Source organism: Lissotriton vulgaris, chromosome 5 (genome assembly GCF_964263255.1).
Source record: "Lissotriton vulgaris chromosome 5, aLisVul1.2, whole genome shotgun sequence".
NCBI classification, from domain to species: domain Eukaryota; kingdom Metazoa; phylum Chordata; class Amphibia; order Caudata; family Salamandridae; genus Lissotriton; species Lissotriton vulgaris.
In genome coordinates, this window is record NC_141693.1 from 1,801,548,869 (window position 1) to 1,801,572,669 (window position 23,801).

The following is a 23,801-nucleotide window of genomic DNA, read 5'->3' on the forward strand; positions in this document are numbered from 1 at the left end:
GCCACGTACAGCCTTTCCAATGTAACACAATACTGACCTGCCGCATCCATTCCTCTCCCTGTTCTGGTTAACTAACACAGCTCAACTAATACCTGCATAACTGACCAGCAGCACTACCTACTATCCAATCAATGTGACATAAATAGAGCTCCTCCCAAGGACCTCAATCATAACCATACTCTGCAGCATCCTACCTAGTTTGGTGCTGCCATTGCACCTCAATCCTGCAGTACCCCTGGTGTTTGAATACTCGGATCCACTGTACACTGGTGTACATAGGTTCGGCAGCCGGGAATCTGCTACCGTTGGAACTATGGACTACGAAGGATGGGAAACATCCTTTACAACGCAACTTTTACCACGCAGTGCCTTTACAACGCAACTTTTACAACGCAAACCATTACAACGCATTGCGCTGGGGGGCGCTCTAGGATAGGGAATAGGTTTAATTTACTATCCAACACCTTCCCTACTATCTACAGGGACTGGAGTTGGAATAGTAAATTAAACTATTCACTATCCAGCCCCCCAAAGCACTATGCATTGTAAAGGCATGCGTTGTAAAAACCGCGTTGTAAAGGCATGCGTGGTAAAAGCATGCGTTGTAACGTCATACATCCACGAAGGATGCGTGGTTGTTAAAAATTAGACTCTTTTTATAAGTCTGTACCTCTTCTCATATTCTGATGCAGCGGCTTTCACGCCGGGTCACTCATTGGAGTAGCTGTGCGCTTTATACTATGCGATTCTTCTCCTCCATCTACAGCTCCTTCGAAAACCTAATTTAGCCACCTTTGAGCATCCCTCCCAATCCAGATATGAAATTGCAGCATCTACCGAGTGACAGTATCTCACGCACAAGTCTATGTTGATGAAACTCCATCCTGTCCCCCCCAGCCACCAGGCATTTCTAATACTGGATCCCACACACAGCATTGACAATTCAGCTCTTACCTACAGCAACACCTTATACTTCAATACTGGTCCAGATAAAGCCAGCGCACAGATCAATTGTGTAGGTTTAATTGATGGATATTAGGGAACTAGACAATGGCACTTTCAGTTTTTGTTAAAATAATGTTATTCTTTATTACATGTCCTGCTTTTGGATCCTGGTAAAGTCATGCAGTTTATCTGTACATGCAATTGTCATCTATATGAATTTATACTTAATGCTTCTCTCTCAGGCTCATGAAATGTCAATTCAATTAGCTGCTCGATTTACCCATTCGGAAGCTATCCCATTTACGACTGCTTTAGCAGCCTTGCCATAAAAACCATTTGGACCTATGACATTAAATTGGGTTATTAAACCATAGTCCTCATCATGCAGTTGTCCGCTACGAGGATAAGCGAGCTCCTACCGCTCAAATCCAGCAAGGCATTCAGTCAATCATAACAAAATGGTGGTTTTCATAGATCATTCTTCAGGTTTAGCAAAGGCTGTAGTGATATTTCACACGCGACACACAGTCTGTCTCCTATATTCTTTCAGTATTCAAATCTAGAGGTTGAATATATCCTCAACAATCCAGATGTGTGAGGGAGGGTCTTCAGGTTCTATTGGACCAGAAAAAACCTTCAGATCCATTAGTAGTCAATTTTATACATCTTGAAGGTCTAATTTAGGCATAGGAGCCTCTCCTTGATCTTATTGTTGTATTATTGGTTTGTTGTTTTGTGCATGAAGTCTGATGCCAAAATGCAGCTGAAACTGCTATAGTAAGATTTGTCAGTTGGTGAAAATGACCTGTGCCTGTTAGGCTGGTGCATGGGCATTTTTATAGACCTTAGAAGGATTGTTTTGTGCGAAAGATAACTAGCACTTCTCTGAAATGGAAGCAACCCTCTGATTCCTGCCATCCGAAGAATATACTGATCAGCCTGCATCCAATGCAGCAGTGTCGTTAGTTTAAGAGCTCAGGGCCTTATTTATGAGTCCCCTTGCAGCACTTTTGCATAGCCAGCGCATTACCTTTTTGACGTTCTGGTGGCTCAATGTGCCATAGCATATTTACAAGGTCAATTATATTTACAAAGTCGCATGAAGCCACTTTACATGGCTGTTCATGTCCTTGTAAATATGTGACCCTGTGTGAAAGGGACATTCCATGGGTGTTGCTGTGAGTTTTCCACGCAACACCCTAGGAATCTGAGGCTTTCCCAGATTTACAAAGAATCATAAACCTGGGAATGTGTCTAATTTTAACGCCGCCCCTGGGGTGGCGTTGGAAAGGTGCAATAAGAAGAAAACATCTTGTTTCTCCTTGCTTTTCCTCTTTCTGGGAGTGCTGCATACTCCCTACATTGATTGATTTTGTGCAGAAATATGTCCCTTTTTGCACAAATTCAATCATCCCTGCAACGCAGGCACCCTTGCAACATGGCGTAAGGGTGCCTGCGTTGGCACTAGGCTGCTTTATTAGCACCGATGCAGAGGTCAGCACAGTAGTGCACTGTATACTATGGCGCATTCCTGCACTCTTAGAACGACACAGCGCAGCGTTGCAAAATTGCTAGCGGGACACCACGCTGCTCCATTCTATTGTAAATGAGCCACAAAATGCTTACGATTGTAACTATTGTACTTGCAGTTTTAAAGCCCCCTTCAGCTAAAGAATCTATCTGGCTTCACTACTATTTAAAAGTCTACAGTCTGACATAGATGCCCCAAAAATGTTCTTAATGGGACCCGAGGAAGTATTTTTTATGAGCATTGGTAAAGCTTCCTATGCACCACTTCGATGCAGCAGCGCTCTAGTGCACTATTCTGTGAATATATCCCATAAATCGGGAGCTAGTGGATTTACAAGAGTGAATATGGTGAGGAACAGGGTTGGACTGGCACATAAAGTAGGCCCAGGCAACAAAATAAAAGTGGCCCCCATTAACGAGTCTGATCGCTAAAATAGCGGTCCACATTTCTAAATTGGGCAGTTTTGCACTTAGAAATTAGCCGTATAGGTGTTTTGCAAGGTATGGGAGACTGCATGCATGTGTGCTTGCTGCAGCCTATGTTTGTGGTAAACGCCGAAGCATAAAAATACAAACTTAACCCGTTAACCGCGGCGGTAATTCCGCTGCGGTGCGGGCGTTTTTGTGCGCGGGTGGAATGCCTTCGGCCAATGGCCGACGGCAGCACTGGGGAGGTAGTGCTGCCGTCGGCAGCAGGGAAAGGGTTAAAAAAACATCGCCCATCAGACCATAAAATATGGCCCACACACTGACCTACCTGTCAGAACAGCCAGATTGCCCTTCAAGTCAGTCCGACACTGTACTTGTGTGAACGACTATTGCAAGCAATGACGGTCAATTCCATTAGAATAGCTATTGGGTTAATACACATATGGGATATGGAGCTTTTTCTAAATAGCGTTTATTATGTTTTCCTCACTCTCACATTTCAATGGAAACAACAGTCTGGTTAGCAAGAACGCCATGGCTGTCCTATGAAAAGTGAAACTGAGGGGCATATTAGCAATAAGCTTGTTAAAAGTATCGCTGGTTTAGCGACAGGAAACTGCCGCTAAAACGGCGATTATGGGCTTGCTAATATGTGTTATAGAATTCCAATAGAAGCCCAGGTTAGATGTCCTGCACATCTAACCTGGGCTTCTATTGGAATTCTATAATGCATATTATCAAGCCCATTGTCGCCGTTTTAGCGGCAGTTTCCTGCCGCTAAAACGGCGATAATTTTAACGAGGTTCTTGCTAATATGCCCCAATTACCGATTGACTAGTTATCGACTGCTGAACTGTCAAGTTGAAGCAGTAATTGGTTTAGTATCCGAGTTAGAGCTAATCCATAGCATGTGAATTTACAAATGAATGAGCTCAATAATGTAAACACGGTGAAATTAAAATTGTAATCAATGGATATCAATAATTTTGGACCAATGCAATGCACATGTTCAGCTGCCAATATGTTAGCAAGATTATTGAACATTCAACTCAGTGTGTGAATGTTGATAAGCGGTGCATGCTCAGTAGTATATCTAATGTGCTGCCGTTTAACCAACATAGCAAGAGGACTAACTGGTTGTGGTTAGTAAGCAATTGATTCAGCAATAATGTTTATGCTAATCCAACGCAATGAAAATTGTGATAAGTGCAATATAACCAAATGAGTCTAACGTAATATTTGACCACATTTGCAATATTCAAGTAAACCTTCTGACTCTGAATAAAATATCACATTTGGTAGCTATCAATAATGAATGCAATGTATTTATTTTGAATTAATAGAACTATCCATTATGAACACTGCACTAAAATGTTGCAATTGATATAAACTAGGAATCGGGTTAGTTTCCAAACTCGGAACAACACATTATACCTTAATTAAAGTAGTGATTGTGGTAATGACTATATCTGGAGGTAATCCATGAAATTACCTGAAATGAACTAGGAGTAGATCTGCTACAAATCAGTGTTATCCGAAACATTCATTCAACATTAATAATACCTATGAAAAGTCTGATAATGGAGATATCTAACCTAAGTATCATCCTACTGGACCTTACTGCGGCCTTTCACACGGTCGATCACAACATCTTGATCGACCGTGTCAATGCTATAGGCATTCAAGCTAAAGCAAAAGATCTCCTGTCATCCTTCTTAGCTCACCGCACCCAGACGGTCCAGCTAGGAACCTTCCAATCTTAACAAATGACGTTACCCTGTGGTGTCCCTCAAGGCTCATCCCTCAGTCCAACCCTATTCAATATTTATGTAACAGACTTAGCCAAGGATTTAGCCAGGACTTAGGCTGTTGATCTGATAACATCGCTGCGCCAGCGCTTGGCAGTGAATAAGGACTGCTGCAAGCATTTTAATTGTCTTGCCATTTGTTTTTAAAAGTCTGTTTAAATACCTATTTCTTTGTTTGCCCACTTCCCGGTCCACCGCAGCAACCAGTGCTGTTTGTTGTGGAGGGAGGTAAAGCTGCACTACTTCCTGGTTGCTCCACATTGGGCGGCCATCTTTGGAGGGTGACGCGCTAGTCTTCCCCTCGCCCTCACTACATAAGGGCTTGGAATCACTCGCGCTCGTTTGTTGATCTGATAACATCGCTGCGCCAGCGCTTGGCAGTGAATAAGGACTGCTGCAAGCGTTTTAATTGTCTTGCTATTTGTTTTTAAAAGTCTGTTTAAATACCTATTTCTTTGTTTGCCCACTCCCCGGTCCACCGCAGCAACCAGTGCTGTTTGTTGTGGAGGGAGGTAAAGCTGCACTACTTCCTGGTTGCTCCACATTGGGCGGCCATCTTTGGAGGGTGACGCGCTAGTCTTCCCCTCGCCTAATCTACATCTGCCTTCTTCGTCCCGTGCAGCGGTGACGCGCAGCGGTAGCGTCATAGACGCGCCGAAGAGGCGCCAAAGAGAAGCCAGTCTGCGCCAGTCCGCGTCCAGACGCTTCCTGCTTGCTCTTGGACAGGACTTCCATCATGGTAGGGGCCCTGCTCTCCTATAACTCCTCTTCGCTTCTCGCCCTACGACCCCTTACCAATTCGTCATGTCGCCACTCGTTCCTCCCATCCTATACTGAGTACCATTGTAAAAACTGTGACTGGAGTCCACTCCCCCTACACAACTGTCATTCGCCCCCTGTACAGAAATGGAGAATGTTCCTCCTCAACTGTCAGTCTTTACCCAAACATTATACTGAACTGTACATGTTGATTGAAGAGCTCAACCCGGAGGCTCTTTTTTTAACAGAAACATGGCTCCAGATAGACAATGACCCGACCATAGTGTGGGTCACTCCCAAAGGATACACGCTCAAAAGACTGGACCGCCAGACTGGGAGAGGCGGTGGATTGGCTATTTTATATCGAGACAGCTATAAATGCCGTGTCACTCCAACCACCACGCCAACTTGCGAGAGTCTTCACTTCTCGTTAGAATTCTCCCCATTACCACCTTTTCTGGTATCCTAGCCTATCGTCCACCTGGCGCCCTTAACAACTTTATCACCAAGATAACAGACCTTGCTGCAAGTGTCGTGTTGACCTCGCCTAACCTTACTTTGCTCGGGGATCTTAATTTACATCTAGATGACCCCCACGACACATCAGCCAATAATCTTCGTTCCAACTTACAAGCCATTGACCTATACCAAAAGGGCTTTCATGCAACGCACAATAAGGGACATCTTCTTGACCACATCTACAGTAATGTAGATGATCTCACGGTCGAGACTCCTATACCACTACCCTGGACTGACCATTTTTTATTACCTCTCATCTGGCGCACTAACCCCCCCTCCTCCTCTCAAAACCTCGCTAAGCACCGAGGAAGGAAATGGCCCTCACTTCCCCTCTCCGAGTGGGAAGCCGCCCTCGCCAGAGATCCACCTAGGAAGGCAACGAATCCTAATACGGCTACCAACAACTTCGATAATTGGATCTCTAGTACCCTTGACCTGGTTCTTCTTAAACACTCTTGTAAATCTATAAGAAGACCCAAAGTCGCCCCATGGTATACACCCGCCCTTAGACTCATGAAATTAGCATGCCGTAAACTTGAGAGAGCCTGGAGGCAGGACCACTCTCAACTTAGAAAGGCCGAGTACAGGGCTGCTATAAAGCTCTATAAAAAGGAGATAAAGGCGGCACAAGTTTTTTTTTTATGAAGGGAAAATTAACGCGGCCGCGAATGCCCCCAAGGAATTTTTTTAAATTGTTAAATCCCTTATCTCACCCCTCGCTGAGCGTCCCTCTGTTGAAGGCGCCCACAATCGCTGTAATGATTTGGCCGTCTTTTTTTCCCAAAAGATCCAGGCCATATACTCCTCATTCAGTGACACTAAGGATGATATGGAATCCCCCTTGCCTACAACCTTTGACTCCTTTGCTTCCTGTACGCTTGATAAAATTCCACTCCTGGACATCCCTGGTTTAGATAGACTGATCCCTAAGATCACTTCTGGTTCTCCCAACGACCCAGCACCCCCTCAGACCCTCATCAAGGCCATGGACGTCATTCGTTCGGTCATATTAGACGTTCTCAACACATCCATCACTTCCAAATCCGTTCCACCACCATGGAAGTGTGCGATGGTGAAGGCCTTATTGAAAAAGCCCAACCTTGACCAGAATAATTTGGCAAACTACCGCCCCATTTCCTTACTTCCGTGGCTGAGCAAACTGCTTGAGAGGCACGTTAATAACACCTTAGTGGACTACTTGGAGTCCAATAGCCTGCTGCGTGCCTCTCAGACAGGGTTTCGCCCTCAGCACGGAACCGAAACCGCCCTCCTAGCGGTAACGGAAGAAGCGAGAGCCGTGTTGGACCGGGGAGGAAAAGTCGCCATTATCCTATTAGACCTCAGCGCCGCGTTCGACACGGTCAACCATGCCACGCTATTACAACGACTGGCGGGTATGGGCGTGTCGGGCGCGGCCCTGGAATGGCTGACATCCTTCCTGGCTGAACGTTTCTTTCAGGTCTTTGAGGGTGAGGCGGCTTCTCCTAAACACCCACTTAGGTGTGGGGTCCCCCAGGGCTCCTCCCTAAGTCCCACCCTTTTTAATGCCTACATGGAACCTCTAGACAGGATAGTCCATCCCTTCGGTGTGCGTATTGTCACCTATGCGGACGATACCCAACTGGTGGTCTCTTTAGACCACTCTGAGGGATTGTCCCCCACCTTAGGCCCCTGTCTAGAGGCTGTTGCTAGATGGATGCAATCTTCCTGTCTGAAACTCAATGGGGAGAAGACAGACATCATCCTATTGGGCAATCCTTCTCCCTCTGCCCTTGCATCCATCTGGCCACCATGTTTGGGCCCGCCCCCCGTTCCTAAGTCCCAGATAAAGAGCCTCGGGATCTGGCTCGACAAAGCTCTGGACTTCTCGGTCCAAGCTACCAAGACTGCCGCTACCTGTTTTGGGCTAATGAGGATGTTGCGGAAGGTGCTCCCTCTGCTCCCATTCAAGGCAAGGAGGGTCATGGTCCAGGCCCTTATACTCTCCCGCCTGGACTATGGGAATGCTCTTTATATGGGAGTCCCGATTTCTGTCACTCAGAAGCTCCAAGTCACACAAAACAGTGCGTCCCGCCTACTTTATAATCTTTCCACCTGGCAGTCAACGAAGAACGCCCTAAAGGAGCTCCACTGGCTCCCAGTAGTGGCAAGAGTGCAATTCAAGGTTATGTGTATTTTACACAAATCCTTTCACCGAACAGGTCCCGCATTTCTACATTCCATGGCTACACCTTGTGTACCGTCCCGCTCCCTTCGTTCTTGCACCCTCCAGCTGGCAACTTCCATCAAAGTCAAGAAAGCCCGCTGGGGGGACGGCTCCTTTTCCCACAATGCGGCAAAACTTTGGAATTCCCTTCCTCTATCTCTTCGAGGAAACAGCAACCATATGTCTTTTAGGAAAGCTCTGAAAACGCACTTGTTTGCCAAAACCTGCTGAACTACCCTGAGCCCGCGTTAAGCAATCAGTCACAAGCGCTGCGAGGCCTCCGGGTAGTTAGCGCTATACAAGTGCAATTTTTCATTTCATTAAAGACTGGGGGATGACCCTAACATCCTACGCAGACGACACCCAACTGGTCCTCACCATCAAAGACAACGGAGACAAAATCGCTGCCAACTTCTAACAAAGCATGCTAGCCATCAGCAACTGGATGACAACAAACTGTCTCAAACTTAACTCCAACAAAACGGAGGTCATGACATTTGGCAAGCTCACACCTACCTGGCCTGATGCCTGGTGGCCCACCGACCTAGGCCCAACCCCCCCTCCCAGTCACTAAGGTAAAAATTCTGGGAGTACTCATTGGCGACAAACTCACCTTCTCCGCACACGTTAACTCCATCGTCTCCTCATCTTTCTTCAAGCTCAAAACCATAAAAAAGATTCTTCCTTTTCTTCCCCCCAACTCTGGCAAGACCCTGGCCACCGCCTTTGTAATGTCCTCCGTGGACTATTGTAATTGACTTCTGGTCAACGCCAAACATAAGGTCATTAAAAGGCTACAGTCCATACAAATTGCTGCGGCCAGAATGCTCTCAGGCACCCCAAAGTTCCAACCTTTCGCCCACACCATCAAAGGCTACCATTGGCTAGCAGTAAAAAACAGAATAAAATTCAAAGCCCTCTGCATTGCCTCTAAAGCCTCCCACAAACAGGGTCCACGATTTCTTCTAAATCCCCTGGCATTTCATGTCCCCAAACGATCACTATGATCAATGAATGCATCCATCATGACGGTCCCACGAACCAGAACTGTCTCTTGGGGCGATCGCAGATTCACTGTATCTAAAGCCAAACTTTGGAACTCCCTTGATCCTGACATCAGGTCAGCCCCTACCCTGACCATTTTCAGAAGAAAAATAAAAACCTGGCTCTTCAACCAATAAATCTCTCTCTCCTCATCCGTTCATTCTGCTCCGTCCACAGCACCGAGACGCCCTAGGCCATTTGTTCGCGCTATACAAGTTTCTTAAATAAAATAATAAATAAATAAATAAGTATTAACAGTCTAGAAAGATTGTCTACGGTTTGAGTGATTAGCTACAGGCCGTAAATTCAGTAAATAAGTGCATTTTAACTAAAAGAAAAAAATTGGGTAAGCTACAATAGTGGTGCCGACTAGATGAGGTAAATGTATTCATTAATATTTTTATCAAAGTAGATCGGTTGCACCTGAAGAAATCTCAGTTGAGCTCAAGTCTATAACAGCGCTAGTGTGGTTTATTGTTTAACCTCTAAATGGGTGAATGGGATCCCTACCAGCAACACCCCTGAGCTAACTACGGACCAGTATGTCCCATTGGTTGATGCCCACTGAAGAAACGTCTGTAGCTGGGGAAAGAAAACTCAACGGGGCACATTATCAAGACAGGCGATAAATTGTTAGATGTGAAGGACATCTAACATGGGTTTCAATTGGAATTCCATAGAGCATATTATCAAGCCCATTATCGCCGTTTTAGTGGCAGTTTTCTGCCGCTAAAGCGGCGATAATTTTATCGCCTGTCTTGATAATATGCCCCAAAATCCCTCTTATGCCAGCCTTTTCAAAGACCATAGGCATTATTGAACCCAAGACTGGCACAATAAATTCACCACCACCACCACCTATGAGCACTCAAAATCCACCCACTATAAGGTATGTTGACTATAACCATCATTACTCTGCTGCACATCACTTCCATGCTTAATCCTAATCTTGGACATACTCTCATGGGCATACTCACTCCCACTCTCACAGTAATGCCATGCAGAACAAATACATGAAAATAATTTATTACAATAATTGATTCCAAATCACCAAAAATGTAGTTGTGAATTTTTGCAAATTATTTTCATCTTTTCATTCAGTTGGATTTGTAAATCACTGAAGACAATTTGGGTTTGGCAGTTCAACCAGATACTAAAGCCATGACTCTTGGCTCTTCTGAAATGGCAACAATACACAACTGTACACATTCTGGCAGAAGAGCTGCCTCTTTCAGGAGCTTTGCAGCAGGTCGTCCACGCTCCTGCGGCCGAAGTCCATCCACCCTTCGTAGTCCCTGTCGTGCATCGGGTGCCAGGGACCCATCTCATGGTCCTTGTTAGAGAGATCTGTGAAAAGAGATGATAACACTGAGTGTCCTACATACACATCTGATATTAATTGTCAAATATTTGAAGCATGGCTGTTGATGGAGTTTTGAATAAATAGTGGTCATCCTGTGTTAATGTAGCATTGGGTGGTACGACAGTCGTAACTCCATCTAAATCCTGCCAAGTATGCTCAATTTCTGTCCACTGTTACTGGTGAACTGCAGTATTGTGTGTGTATGTCATGGATGTGACTAGCATACCTCAGCGGTGCCAATTACTTATGTACGTGTTAGAGGGTGACATGAAACATCCACCAGGCTGATCTCCTAGATAACTGGCACGAGTAACACATATAGGGGCATATTATCAAGGGGGTTTATCTCCGCTTTTTTGGCTTTAAAAGCCAAGAAAGCGGAGATAAAATTATCTCCCTATTACCTAGCTGTCTCTAACACCAGTTAGCGACAGCTAGTAGGAGATAGCGACCATCTTGGGCCCCACTTTGCATGTCAGTGATATTTATCACTAATGACATGCAAAGTGGGCGTGCCAAGATGTTAGCGACTTGAAACAGTCGCTAACATCGCTATCTCCTATTACCAACTTTTGGAGATATTCGCACTAAGCGCAAATATCTCCAAAAGCTAACACCTGCCCTGAGCAGTTCTTAGCCATGTTATCCAATGGTAGGTGGATAACATGGCTAAGAGCATTAGCTCGGTAATGCATGAATATCGCTGACTTTTCAGCGATATTCATGCATTGCGGCTGATTTTTATCGCATTAGCGATAAACCTTGGTAATACCAAGGTTTATCTGCGATAAAAATCGCCGCAGGTGGGCGATACATTTTTGTCTCTAACCAAGCAATAGCGATAATTATTGCTATTGCTTGGTAATATGCCCCATAGATCTTCTAGGAACCTCTTTTCTCACTGTTCCATTCTGGGGTGCATCACATGAGACCCCCCCACCAAATCTATGTCTTCTCTCACCAAGGACATAACTTTAGTTGGCTCTGTAACTCTCTCTCTTCCATCTTTGTGTTGACTCGTTATCTTCTTGCCAGACTGGACATCATTGTTGATCCATATTTCTTAGTTGAACAATCAATTGCAAGACCTCTACCCACCTGTCTATGACTGCAAATTAAGATAATGAAGTAGGATTTGGCTTGTACATAGAAAAACCAGTTATGACTACTGCGACATCCTTACGTTAATACGCGATAGCTATGTGTGTTATCAGATCACGCACCATGATGAAATTCTTTTTCATATTTGAAATGCACAGTTATAATATATTTCTTGTCTAAATACTTGTAGCAGTTATCTTTTTATACCTGAAGCCACAGTATGCTCTGCATTATGCATCGAACCACGTTACTGAAAGAAGATTTTTGATGTTGTTGTTCTTCTTGTAAACTTAATAAAATCACATTTAACAAAGGTGCATAAAGCGCTACATGCTCACCAACCAATCATCCAGTTACTCGTATTGCCAATCATAGTACGACCAGAAAGGGAGCAAGAACAAAACGGCAATGACAGGAAATGCCTAATGCCACAATTGCTAACCACTGGGAATTCGCAACATTCCATTATTTTGTAGCTCATTTGTGCCCTAACTATGCAAATGAGTCATGACCTTCCCCGAAAGGAGCAGTGCACCCTCAAGTGTCAGGCCATAGCCCCTTTGCATGAGAACAGGGGCAACCCACAACAGATTTTGGCTTCTTTAGGCCTCATAGTTCTCATTGTTGCCTGTTTGAGTAGCCCGAAGTGGCGTGTGTGCCTAGATATGGATCCCAAGTTGCCACACTTTGCTTGTACACATAAGCTCACTCTCACTGATGCCCATGCAGCAAGTAAGTCAAGAATTATAGGCTTTAAATCTATAAAATTCTACAGAGAGAATGCGGGCTCCGACCCACTTCGAGATATAAATACATACAACTCCACCATGCATGAAGAGTAGAAGGAGTAAATCGAATGAGGTCGCAGATAGCAGGCCTTTAGAAGATCAGCCACTGCAAGGAGAAATCAACAGACAGGGAGTCTCATGAATTTTCCTCGTCATAAATAACAATAAACCAGATACACCGCTTTAATGGAAGACCTAGCCTGGGAGGCCTAGCCTGGGAGGCCGCGCTGATGCACCCTAGATAGGTAGTGATTTAAGACCAGCCTAATATTAATCCAACTAAAACTCTTTATAGAACTTACTATGGCCTCATAGATATGAATTTGTAATTTGCGCTGCTGGAGTGTCACAAAAAGTGTCGCTCCGGTGGCGTAAAGGGTTTGTAATTAAGCCCTGTTATTTCCACCTCCGGGAAATGCAGAAGTAAGGTCTGAAACGCTGCATCAAACAAGCTTTGTATTATGCGTAAAACCAACTAAAGTAAAGATACCTAGGGCCAGGTTTACTAAAATCTCATGCGACGCATTGCAGCAGGCAAAAAAAGCTGCACTGTGTTGCGCGAGAAAAAGAGAGCAGGAGAGAGCCATATTTACAGAAATATGGCACTCTCCTCCCCTCTCCCTAATGCTGGTGCTGAAATTAGCTGCTGTGTGCCACACACACACTGATACACCACAGTGCAAGGGTGTCTGCGTGAGTCTAGCATAGGTTTTATACTGGAAAGATAGCTTTCCAGTACAAAGTTCTATGCTCAGACGAACTTTAAACTGTTTCCCACTGTGTATGTGTGCTGTACAGTGCAGCACACAAGTCGGAAAAGAAAGGGGAAATAAAAGCATTTCTCCTTCATAGCTCCTACTTGAAAAGGGCTCTATTCTCTGATGCTAAACCCTGTCTACTCTTTTAAGTAAGTACGGCTTAGCGTCAGAAACCTAGGGCGGTTCCATGGGAATGCCCATGCACCATACAGGGTACGCCCTCTTGGTGCTAAGTAATGCAAAGCAGCGCTATGTGCTGGTGTGCTTTACTTTCAAGTGATTTTCCAGCGCTAAACAAGTTTAGTGCTGGAAAGTAAGGGCCTCATGTACAGAAAAATAATGCAGCCCAGCACCACAAGCTATTTTGCTGTGCCGAGCTGCGTCATTTTAAAATGCTCAGGGATACGTTGTATTAACAGACGCATCCATGAAACCTTCCCCTGTGCTTGCGCACCATTGGCTGCCCTGGGCCAGTGCAGGCACCCTTGTGACATGGTGCAAGAATGCCTGCGTTTGCGGGGATGATTGTTTTTGTGCAGGAAGTGACACCTTCCTACACAAAACAATCATTGATGAAATCTTCCTCTTTCTATGCAATCTGCAGAATGAAGCTCACACAGAAAGAAGAAACAACAAGGAGAATTAGAAGTATTTCTCCTCGTTGCACCACTCCTATGCCGCAGGATTCTGACGCATTTCCAGTTTTACAAAACGTTGTAAATCTGGGCATGTATCAAGTTCTATGGATGTTGTGCGGGAACACCCACAGCAACACCCATGGAATGCCCCTTTCACTCAAAGTAGTGCCTGAAAGTGGGGCCATATTTACAGGGCTATGAAAAGTCATGCCGGGTGACTTTACGTGGCCTTGTAAATATGGTCAGGCATACTGCGTCGCCGGTGCGTCACAAAAAGTGGCGCACCAGTGGCGCAATGGCCTTTTAATGAGGCCCTAAAAAGGTAAAAAAGAAATTGCATTGATTTGCATCACTGCAAGCACTGCGTAAAATCTTAGTAAATCGATCCCTTAGCGGGGCCTGACTGGTCATAGCATAAGGTGACCAGGCGTCCCGGATTTGCCTGGACGGTCCCGGTTTTTCACCTGCTGTCCTGGCAAATTTCAGGAAATGTAGTTCCTGTCCCGGTTTTTAGAGAGGGGCGACTGAAAACTGTGGGAGGGTTTTTTTTATGTTTTGCAGATCAGGGATAGTTAGCAGTTGTTTCAAGAAAGCAATCTAATCAACAGGCAAGCTTCTGGGTTTAAAAATTGCATTTTATGTATGTTCCAGCTGCCTGTTCTGCAGGGCACAAGTCCTAAAAAAAGAAGTGGGGGGACGCTGACGTCACGAAAGGAAGTGACGTCACGAAAGGTGGCTTGCACTCAGTTGCAGTTTATAGTTATTGAGCTCCCAATAAAATAAGTGGGGGGACGCCGTCCACCCGCGTGGTACCCCGACTCGAGCCCTGCTGTTCTGTAATTCTCTGCTGAGGAGCGCTGCAATTCTGCGCGCTGGCTTGAAATAAAACTGTAGTCCTTCTTCTATTTTCGTGAAATGTCCCTATTTTTGGATTTAAAATTCTGGTCACCCTACCATAGCAGGCACCAGGCATTTCCCAGGTGAGACGGAAGGCTGGGGTGCGGTTTTCGACCAATGGGGGCCATTTTGGTTACTGGGGACCAGTTTTGTAGCAGTGCTGCAAAATCGGACCTTTGTAACAAAAGCGTAGCAGCTAGGGTGACCAACCGTCCGTAAATTTCACGGACAGTCCGTAATTTTGGCTGTCTGTCCGTTGTCCGTGAAGGATTCTTTAACGGACGCCATTTGTCCGTAATTTTAACCAGCACAGCTTGCCCCCACCTCCCTTCTTGACTCCGATGCTGTATGAAAGCTCAGACCCCCAGCAGCACCGTAGAGGCACAGCGGGATGGCACCCCTCACACCTCCAGCCCTTGATGAGCTGTTAGGAGGTGCTTGAAGGTGACAGAGGGAGGGGCTGCAGGTTCAGGAGCAGGGGGCATCCATTCACATACAAACAGCCCTGAATGCGTCTTGTATCTGCTATTTAGAGGGGGGCTCACACATTCCATTTCTACCCAGGGCCCCAAACATCCTAGACTCAGCCAGATTACACCCCTGATTACACCGAGGCAGCACCTGCTTCTCTTCACCGAGCTTAGTTACTGTCACAAATTTGTAAGCAAACCTCGGTTCTTCAAACATGCATAATGTAATACAATAAAGAAATGGCACAATCGCACCCACACTGATTAACAAAGTATGGAGGACAATCAGTTCAATCAGTTCTCTCGGAGTATCTCCTGTAAGTACTGTACATCACAGTGGGGGATGGCATTTTGGACAGAGAGCCTGTCTTCTCGTTGTCTTGTGCAGGAGGGGGCGAGAAGCCCAAGATGATACTAGAATACTGCATGCCCACCCCTGTGCCCACCCTGGTGGATCACGTTCCCTCTCCTGTGATGACTCCTGCTCCTGTCCCCCATTGTGGTGGCTCCAGTTCACCCCCCCCCCGCCTGTGATTGCTCCTGTCCCCCCCCCAACCCCTGCCCCATCCCCCCCACCCCCACCTGTGATGGCTCTTGTCCCCTCCTTCAGTGGATCCTGTCTCCGCCCTGAGTGGCTTCTTTTCCAGTCCTGGAACGGCCCCTGCAGCGAGGGTGAAGTTCTTGATGGGCCTCTTCTCAAAAGGGCTCAGCTCAAAATTATTATGGAAAGGTGGGTGTGTAAGTAAGTGAAGGGATGTGTGAATGGCTGGATGAATTAGTGAAAGGGTGAATGGATGAATGAAAGATTGAATAAATGGATAATGAGAGAGGATAGATGGATTGATGAGTGAGGGGAAGGATGGAGAGAAAATGTAAATAGCTGGATGTATGGGTGGAAGGGTAGCTGGATGATTGATGAGGGGAAGATGGATGAGGGGAAGGATGATGGATGGAGGGGAAGGATGGATGGATGAGGGGAAGGATACATGGATGAGGGGAAGGATGGATGGGGGGAATGATGGATGGATGATGAGGGGAAGGATGGATGGATGGATGGATGGATGAGGGGAAGGATGAATGGATGGATGGATGAGGGGAAGGATGGATGGATGGATGATGAGGGAATGGATGGATGATGAGGGGGCTGGTGAAAGGATGGATGGATGGATGATGAGGGGAAGGATGGATGATGAGGGGAAGGATGGATGGATGGATGATGAGGGGAAAGGATGGATGGGTGATGAGGGAAAAGGATGGATGGATGATGAGGGGAAGGATGATGGATGGAGGGGAAGGATGATGGATAGAGGGGAAGGATGATGGATGGAGGGGAGGGATGGATGGATGAGGGGCAGGATAAATGGATGGGATGGATGGATGGATGGGTGAGGGGAAGGATGGATGAAAGGAGGGATGGATGAGGGGAAGGATGGATGGATGACAGGAAAAGATGGATGATGAGGGGAAGGATGAATGATGGATGATGAGGGGAAGGATGGATGGATGGATGATGAGGGGGTGGGTGAAAGGATGGATGGATGAATGATGAGGGAATGGATGGATGATGAGGGGGTGGGTGAAAGGATAGATGGATGATGAGGGGAAGGATGGATGGATGATGAGGGGAAGGATGGATGGATGGATGGATGATGAGGGGAAGGATGGATGATGAGTGGAAAGGATGGATGGGTGATGAGGGAAAAGGATGGATGGATGATGAGGGGAAGGATGGGTGGATGGTGAGGGGAAGGACAGATGGATGGATACATGATGAGGGAAAAGGATGGATGGATGAGGGGGAGGATGGATGGATGATGAGGGAAAAGGATGGATGGATGATGAGAGAAAAGGATGGATGGATGATGAGGGGAAGGATGGATGGATGATGAGGGGATGGATGGCTGATGAGGGGAAGGACAGATGGATGGATGGATGATGGGTGGGTGAAAGGATGGATGGATGGATAGTGGGTGAAAGGATGGATGAGTGGGTGGGTGGATGGTGGGTGGGTGAAAGGATGGATCAGTGGATTGGATGGTGGGTGGGTGAAAGGATGGATGAGTGGGTGGGTGGATGGTGGGTTGGTGGATGATGGGGTAGGTGGATGAGTGAAATGATGGATGGATTGATGGATTGATAAGTGCAAGGGTGAATGAATGGACATATGAGTGAAAGGGTGGGTGTAAGGATGGATGAGTGAGTGAAAGGGAGGGTAGATGGACTAAAGGATGAATAGATGTGTGAAGGAGTGAAATGATAGATGGATGAGTGATAGGGGCAATGGATGGATTCATGAGTGGATGAGTAGATGATTGGATGGGTGGGTGGGTGGGTGGATGGATGGATGGAAGGAAGGCTAAGTGAAAGGGTCGATGGAGAGAGAAAGGGAGGATGGATGGATGACTAAAAGAGTGGATGGGTGGAAGGATTAGTAAGTGAAAGGATGGCTGGATTGGTGAAAGGGTAAATGGCTGAATGGATGAGTGAATGGATGGATGGGATGAAGAGTGGATGGATAAGTGTACAGATGGATAGGGTGAAAGGGTGGATGGATAATGGAGGATGAGTGAAAGGATGGATGAGGGGATGGATGAAGGGATGGATGAGTGAAATGATAGATGGAAGGATACATGATGGATAGGTTTGCAAATGGTTGAATATGTTTGGAAATGGCTGGGCTTACTTATATACTATTGCGCGACCTCTGATGTGTCTGTAAAATGTACCTATTGTCCTGAAGTTTTGTCCTGAATTTTGACCTCCTGTCCTGAATTTGTGTCCTGAATTTTGACCCTTTGTCCTGAATTTTTACACTCACCGTCCTGAATTTGCACCAATGCCAGTTGGTCACCCTAGTAGCAGCAGTGGTCTCGCCAGAAACCCATCCCACCCTTGTCGGTCGGACGTATATGCCAGAGCTAGATTGCTATCCCTCTGTCCGGCTATGCTGACCCTCCCTCCAGATCATTCTTACCACTCACTACACCCTCCTACAGCTAGGATGTGAAATCCTGCGGCTGCTCGAAAGGCTAGGCAAAAGTCCGTATTCGCCTTTCAAGACAGGCTCTATTTTTTATTACATTTTATTAAATTGCCTTTGGTTAGAACTGCTGGTTTGCATAGATGATGCCACTCTGCTCTCTAGTGGTCTGCAATGTGTACTGAAGCTTAAAAAATTGCAGTTATATCGACAATTTCTAGTGAGGCCTGCCTATTTATATAGCTACACCAAGAGCGTAAATTACATTTTTGGCACAGGAACTGTTAAAAATCCATGCCCAGAATTTGTTTTTCCCTCTTCTATGAAATCTATAAATATTTCATACCAAAGACGTTTGTTCACGTCTACAAATGAGGTGTCAATCAGAAGCCTCCTGATTTTTGATTTTCAGTAAAACAGAAGGAAGAGCAGTGATCTGAACTTGTCAGAAGACCAAACTAAGTAGAGGGAATGGAAAAGAGGGACTTAGGAATAAGTCAAAGGCAGCAAAACGGAACATCAATTAGCCATGAATAATTTTCGTTACCCAAAGCAGGACATAACCTACTCATACATGCCAACGCTCCTGATTCAGGCAGGGGACTACTGATTTCAAGGCTACACTCCTACCTCCCGATTCCTGCATGCAAAAACCCGACTCCTGAGCGGGCTTCAGCCGACAGAGACTGGTTCTTGTGTGACTGGGAGTATGTACTGTTAGTAACCTGCTCCTGCAGGCCAGTGCACTACATTTTTGTCACGCTCTCTCTGTCTGCCATAGCGCTTTCTCCGTGGTCCAAATAGATAAGGAAAAACATATATTTGCATCTCATATCCGATCCTGCAGCAGCACACTTGCAAGTCCCATGCATGTCAATCGACCCTATGCAGGCCGCAGGAGTACATTCTCCCGATTATTTTTTTAGAAAATCTCCCACTTTTCTCTTCTAAAATGTTGGTATATATGTTACTCTACCTGGTCCATAAGGCAGATGTAAGACTAGTGAGGAACTGTAAATGTTCTCTCTTTCTCCTTCCGACTGTGTCTCGCTTTTTAGCTATCAGGCTTTTCATACATTATAAAATGGTTACAGGGCTTCATGCATTAGTTGTGTTTATGCAATATTGTGTACTTTTTGATGCTGCAGATTTGGCACTGCTAGAAGATGTGCACTATTGCCTTCTTTTCCATTGGTGGCTTATTTAATCATTTCCTTTAACTATATATATATATATATATATATATATATTTTTTTTTTTTTTTTTTTTTTTTTTAAAGTGAGGATACACTTAAAGGCAGAATGGACCTAGTCTGACTGGAAATGGTAGCCAGAGTTCGTTTTAAGGCTCCCTGCTTTGTTCTCAGGCCCTTCATGGAAGATGCCAGGAGTTAATCAAATACAACATTTTTCCTTACATGTTTTTAGAACCTTTTTTTACTCAGTTAAAGGCGTGTTCACCACCCACAAACACAGATCAGGCTCGGCACAGAATGCATTTGCAATATTTGCATTTCCAGCCACTTCGGTACTTTGGGGCAGATTTACAAGTCCCTTGCGACATGTTCATGACACCGTTGTGTCACCTCTGTGACGCAGCGTCGTTGTAAACAATGCGCCACTATGTAACAGATTTACATGACGTGTTACGTGGTAAAGCCCTGCGATGCGTTTTACCTGCATCAGGTATAATGTGTGCAGGCTGGGCGTTCTGTCGCAAGGAAGCCCCGTAAAAGTGATGCAGTGAAATCTGCAAGATTTCACAGAGTCACTTTTACGTCCATGCTGCGTCAAAACTGTGCGCCTGCTTGAAGCAGGCATATGGAGTGGCACAGCATGTTAGGCATAGGGCACCCCTGAGCATTGCTGGACTTGCGTGGCACTTGGACACGACCCCAGCAATGCGCTGCCCTTACGCCAGAAGATGCGATACACATCTGACTTACCTTGCACCACGATGCGTCGCTTTGTAAATGCGATGCATCCGAGATGGGGCAAGAGTATTCCTGCATGATGCATCTTTACTGGCGCATTCCTGCTAATATGCAGGAATCTGCCCCTTTGTTTTTATAGCTCACTGATCACTTTGAAAGCACTCATATCATGGTCTTTGTCTAAGTCTGAGACCTGGCGATACATGTACAGGTCTATCTAAGCATACCCGTGGTTGCACATTCTGTGTGCCAAATTCAAGTCCATCTGTGCTGCCCATGTAGCCTACTAGGGACTCTGCCTGTTCAGTTCTGTTACACAAAATTATGGGGCCCCCAGCAAAATGTATAAAGGGGCCTTTAGTCTCCCACATCTCATAGATATTCATTGCGCCTTGGGCTAATTGGGAGCCCTCTGAAGGGTTGAGGAGGCCCCCGGTGGGCGGGTACATCCCTGCACCTCAGGGGCCACAGGGGCCTGCATCACGCCCCATTGCTCATCTGCTAGTGGACACCACTGGGCTCCAACAAATTCAAGAGCAGGTTTATCAATCTTTCATGCAGTGCAAAACAGCAGATCAGCTTGCTACACTGCATGAAAGGGACAAGGCAGGAATGCCCCGTATTTAATATTATATTATACGGCACATTCCGGTCCTTTACTAGCACTGGCGCACTTTTGGATGCCTATTGCCAATGGAGGTACCTTGGCATCATGATACAAGGCTGCCTGCATTGTAGGTTGGATTGTTTTTGTACAGGAAGGGACACCTTCCCGCACAAAAACAATCCTCAGAGACATTTTCCTCTTTCTATGTGTACTGCAGAATACAGCACATATAGACAGCGGAAAGAACTAACAGCCTGATTCATCATAGACCCGTTTTGCGAGTCTATAATAGCGATTCATAAGGAATCGCCATTACAGACTCACAAAACGGGATTCATGTAGGAATTGCAAAAAGATTTGCGATTCCTACACAATCCTTATTTGCGATTAGCAAATTGCTAATCGCAAATAAGGAATACTCCCCATTCATTCCTATGGGCCAAAAGGCCCATAGGAATGAATGGGGAGTATTCCTTATTTGCGATTAGCAATTTGCTAATCGCAAATAAGATAGCGATTTAAAGGATGCCAGGGGTAGCACCCCTTAAATGCAAATTGAAACAGGTGTTGCGCACACACATGTCCAAAGGACATGTGTGTGTGCAACATGCAACTTAGAAAAACGCTTTTAAAAGCATTTTTCTAAGTTTTCGCTATTTACCACGAGGTTTGACCTCGCGGTAATTAGCGGGCCGAAATTGATAATTCGCAATTTTTTAATGGATGATGAATTGCATTTAAGGAATCTCAAATAGAGATTCTTTAAATGTAATTCCTCGGAAAATTGCGACATCGCTATTACCGATTTTTGCATTTGGGATGATGAATCCCAAATGCAAAAATAGAGCTCGCAAAGGGCCAGATTCTCAGAATCTGGCCCTTTGCGAGCAGATTTCGGCTTGATGAATCAGGCTGTAAGAGAAATACAGACATTTCTGCTTGATACTCCTCACCAGGTGAGACATAACGTTTAAAGCATTACCAGGCGCACCACTAATGGTAACTCTGTGAATGTGTCAAAACCCATGGGTGGATGCATGGGAACAACCATGCCCCACCCATGGAACTCCTCTCTGAGGCGGAGTAGCGCTCGGCAGCCTTGCTCTCCTCTAGATCCATCAAGCCGTGCAGGGCACACAAGGTGGCCTTTTGTGGCTTGATAAATCTTGCTAAGATTTTTTGTCTCCCCCTTGCATGACGCAATTGCAATGCAAAACTTGATAAATCTGGGCTTCAAAGCTCTAGCTAGCAGCTTCATGGTTTCATGCCTTTCTTCTACTTCTTCTTTAAATTCTACCTCCACAGCTAAGAATAACACTGCTATTAACCCCTTCGATGCTCATGACGGAACGGTTGCGCCATGAGCGTCGGTTGGCCTGTGCTCATGATGGAACGGTTCCGTCATGAGCTCATTGGCTCATTAGAACGTTCAGCACAGCGCAGGAATCTCAGCCGCGCTGATGTGGTTAAACAGTTGGGGACTCACTACTTGCAAACAATCCTTGCTGCTTTTCTGTATGCTTCCTCACTTTCAACTGAATGACTGGATGGAGCCTCAGTGGACATATAATTTGGTTGTCTCTTGTACTTGACGTGACTGCTAAGCTTCAATAGGAGGCCTTCCACCTCATTCTCCCTCAGAAGTGGGATCCTGTACTTCTAAATAAAACATGACTGCAGGATTCCTAATGATCTGATTTAGCTAGTGCTATACCTGAAATCTTTAAAGATAATTTTACAGACCAGAGCAATGTCACAAGAAGTGTGGCTGTCATTTTTAAAGACTTAGGGGGTCATTACGATGGACGATTTTCCGCATCCTCGGGGCCGGCGGAAGCCACCGCCGGCCCGGAGGATGCGGAAAATCCTCTGCGGACCCACCAGGACCCACCGCCACATTAGGATGGCTGGTGGGTCATGGTTTAGGTCCGCAGCTTTTCCGCCGTGGCTGGCTTACAACCGCGGCGGAAAAGCACTAAAATGGCGACGGTGTCTCTCAGACACCGTCAGCCAGATTAGGATGTGCTTTTGAACATGCTTTTCCGCGGCGGCTTTTCCGCCGTGGAAAAGCATGTGTAACTGCACTGCGGGGGCCCGTTGCGGGCCCCCTAGGTGTAGTGGGGGGTGGGGGGTGCACATGGGGGTACCTATGGTACCCCTCTGCATTTGCGTGCACAATGCAGCAGGCACCGCGTGGTGCCTGCCGCTTTGTGCACGCAAATGCTGTGCATGCTTTTTTAACATTGCTGCGGGTGCAGCTTGAAGCTCCACCCGTGGCAATGTTAAAATAGAGGATGTGACCGCCACCCAGGCGGTCACATTCTAATCTGCACAGAGGGAACGCCGCAGCCCATGCGGACGTTCCCTCATGCTCTGGGGTCGCGGACGGACTCAAGTCCGTCCGCGATCGTAATGACCCCCCATATGTCTGACTGTGATGAACCCTGTTCTGATGGTGTGATAACAAAATATTACTTCTAAATATCATTTGACAAATCATTGTGTAAGAACTGTTGTTTACAAAATATCACCCCATTGGAGTGAATAAAAGAAAATAATTGTGTAAATTATATTTTGGACACAAAATTTATGGTAGATATTTTTGCAATCAAATTTCAGTCATACAACCATTCTAGTGTATCCATGCCAACTTCCACTTTTAGCCGACACGTACATTTACTATAGAGCATCGTCCACCTGATGCTAGCATTGAGGCCTGAAACTCATTCCTGGATGTATGTGGCCAGGTGTGGTCACGCTTCAGCAGAGTTCCAATGCTGGGAGATTTCAACATACATGTGGATGTGGGGTCAGGTAATAGATCTCAAGGACTCTTAAATGCTCTGGAAGCTGTGGGCTTCAACATGGGGGCGTAGGTGGGGCTAAGAGCACCATCCATATAAGGGCCTCCGCAATAGATCCGATTTTTTATGGGGAAGGCGCGGTTTCAGTATATAATGTTAATTCTCTGGGCTGGACAAATCACCATGGCGAGCTCCTAAATGTTAAAAGTCTCAAAACATATC

At 45.8% G+C, this 23,801-nt stretch overlaps 1 protein-coding gene across 1 annotated transcript in view; it reads right to left on the bottom strand.

Annotated features, from left to right (window-relative positions):
* Positions 1 to 10,251: 10,251 nt before the first annotated feature.
* The window catches only part of LOC147717213 (gastrin/cholecystokinin-like peptide), a 32,025-nt gene continuing 18,475 nt past the window's right edge, over positions 10,252 to 23,801 (bottom strand). The window contains exon 3 of the mRNA XM_086920496.1: positions 10,252 to 10,587. Within this exon, the coding sequence (XP_086776622.1) occupies positions 10,472 to 10,587 (116 nt within the window). The 3' untranslated portion in view covers positions 10,252 to 10,471. The remainder of the gene's footprint in view (positions 10,588 to 23,801) is intronic.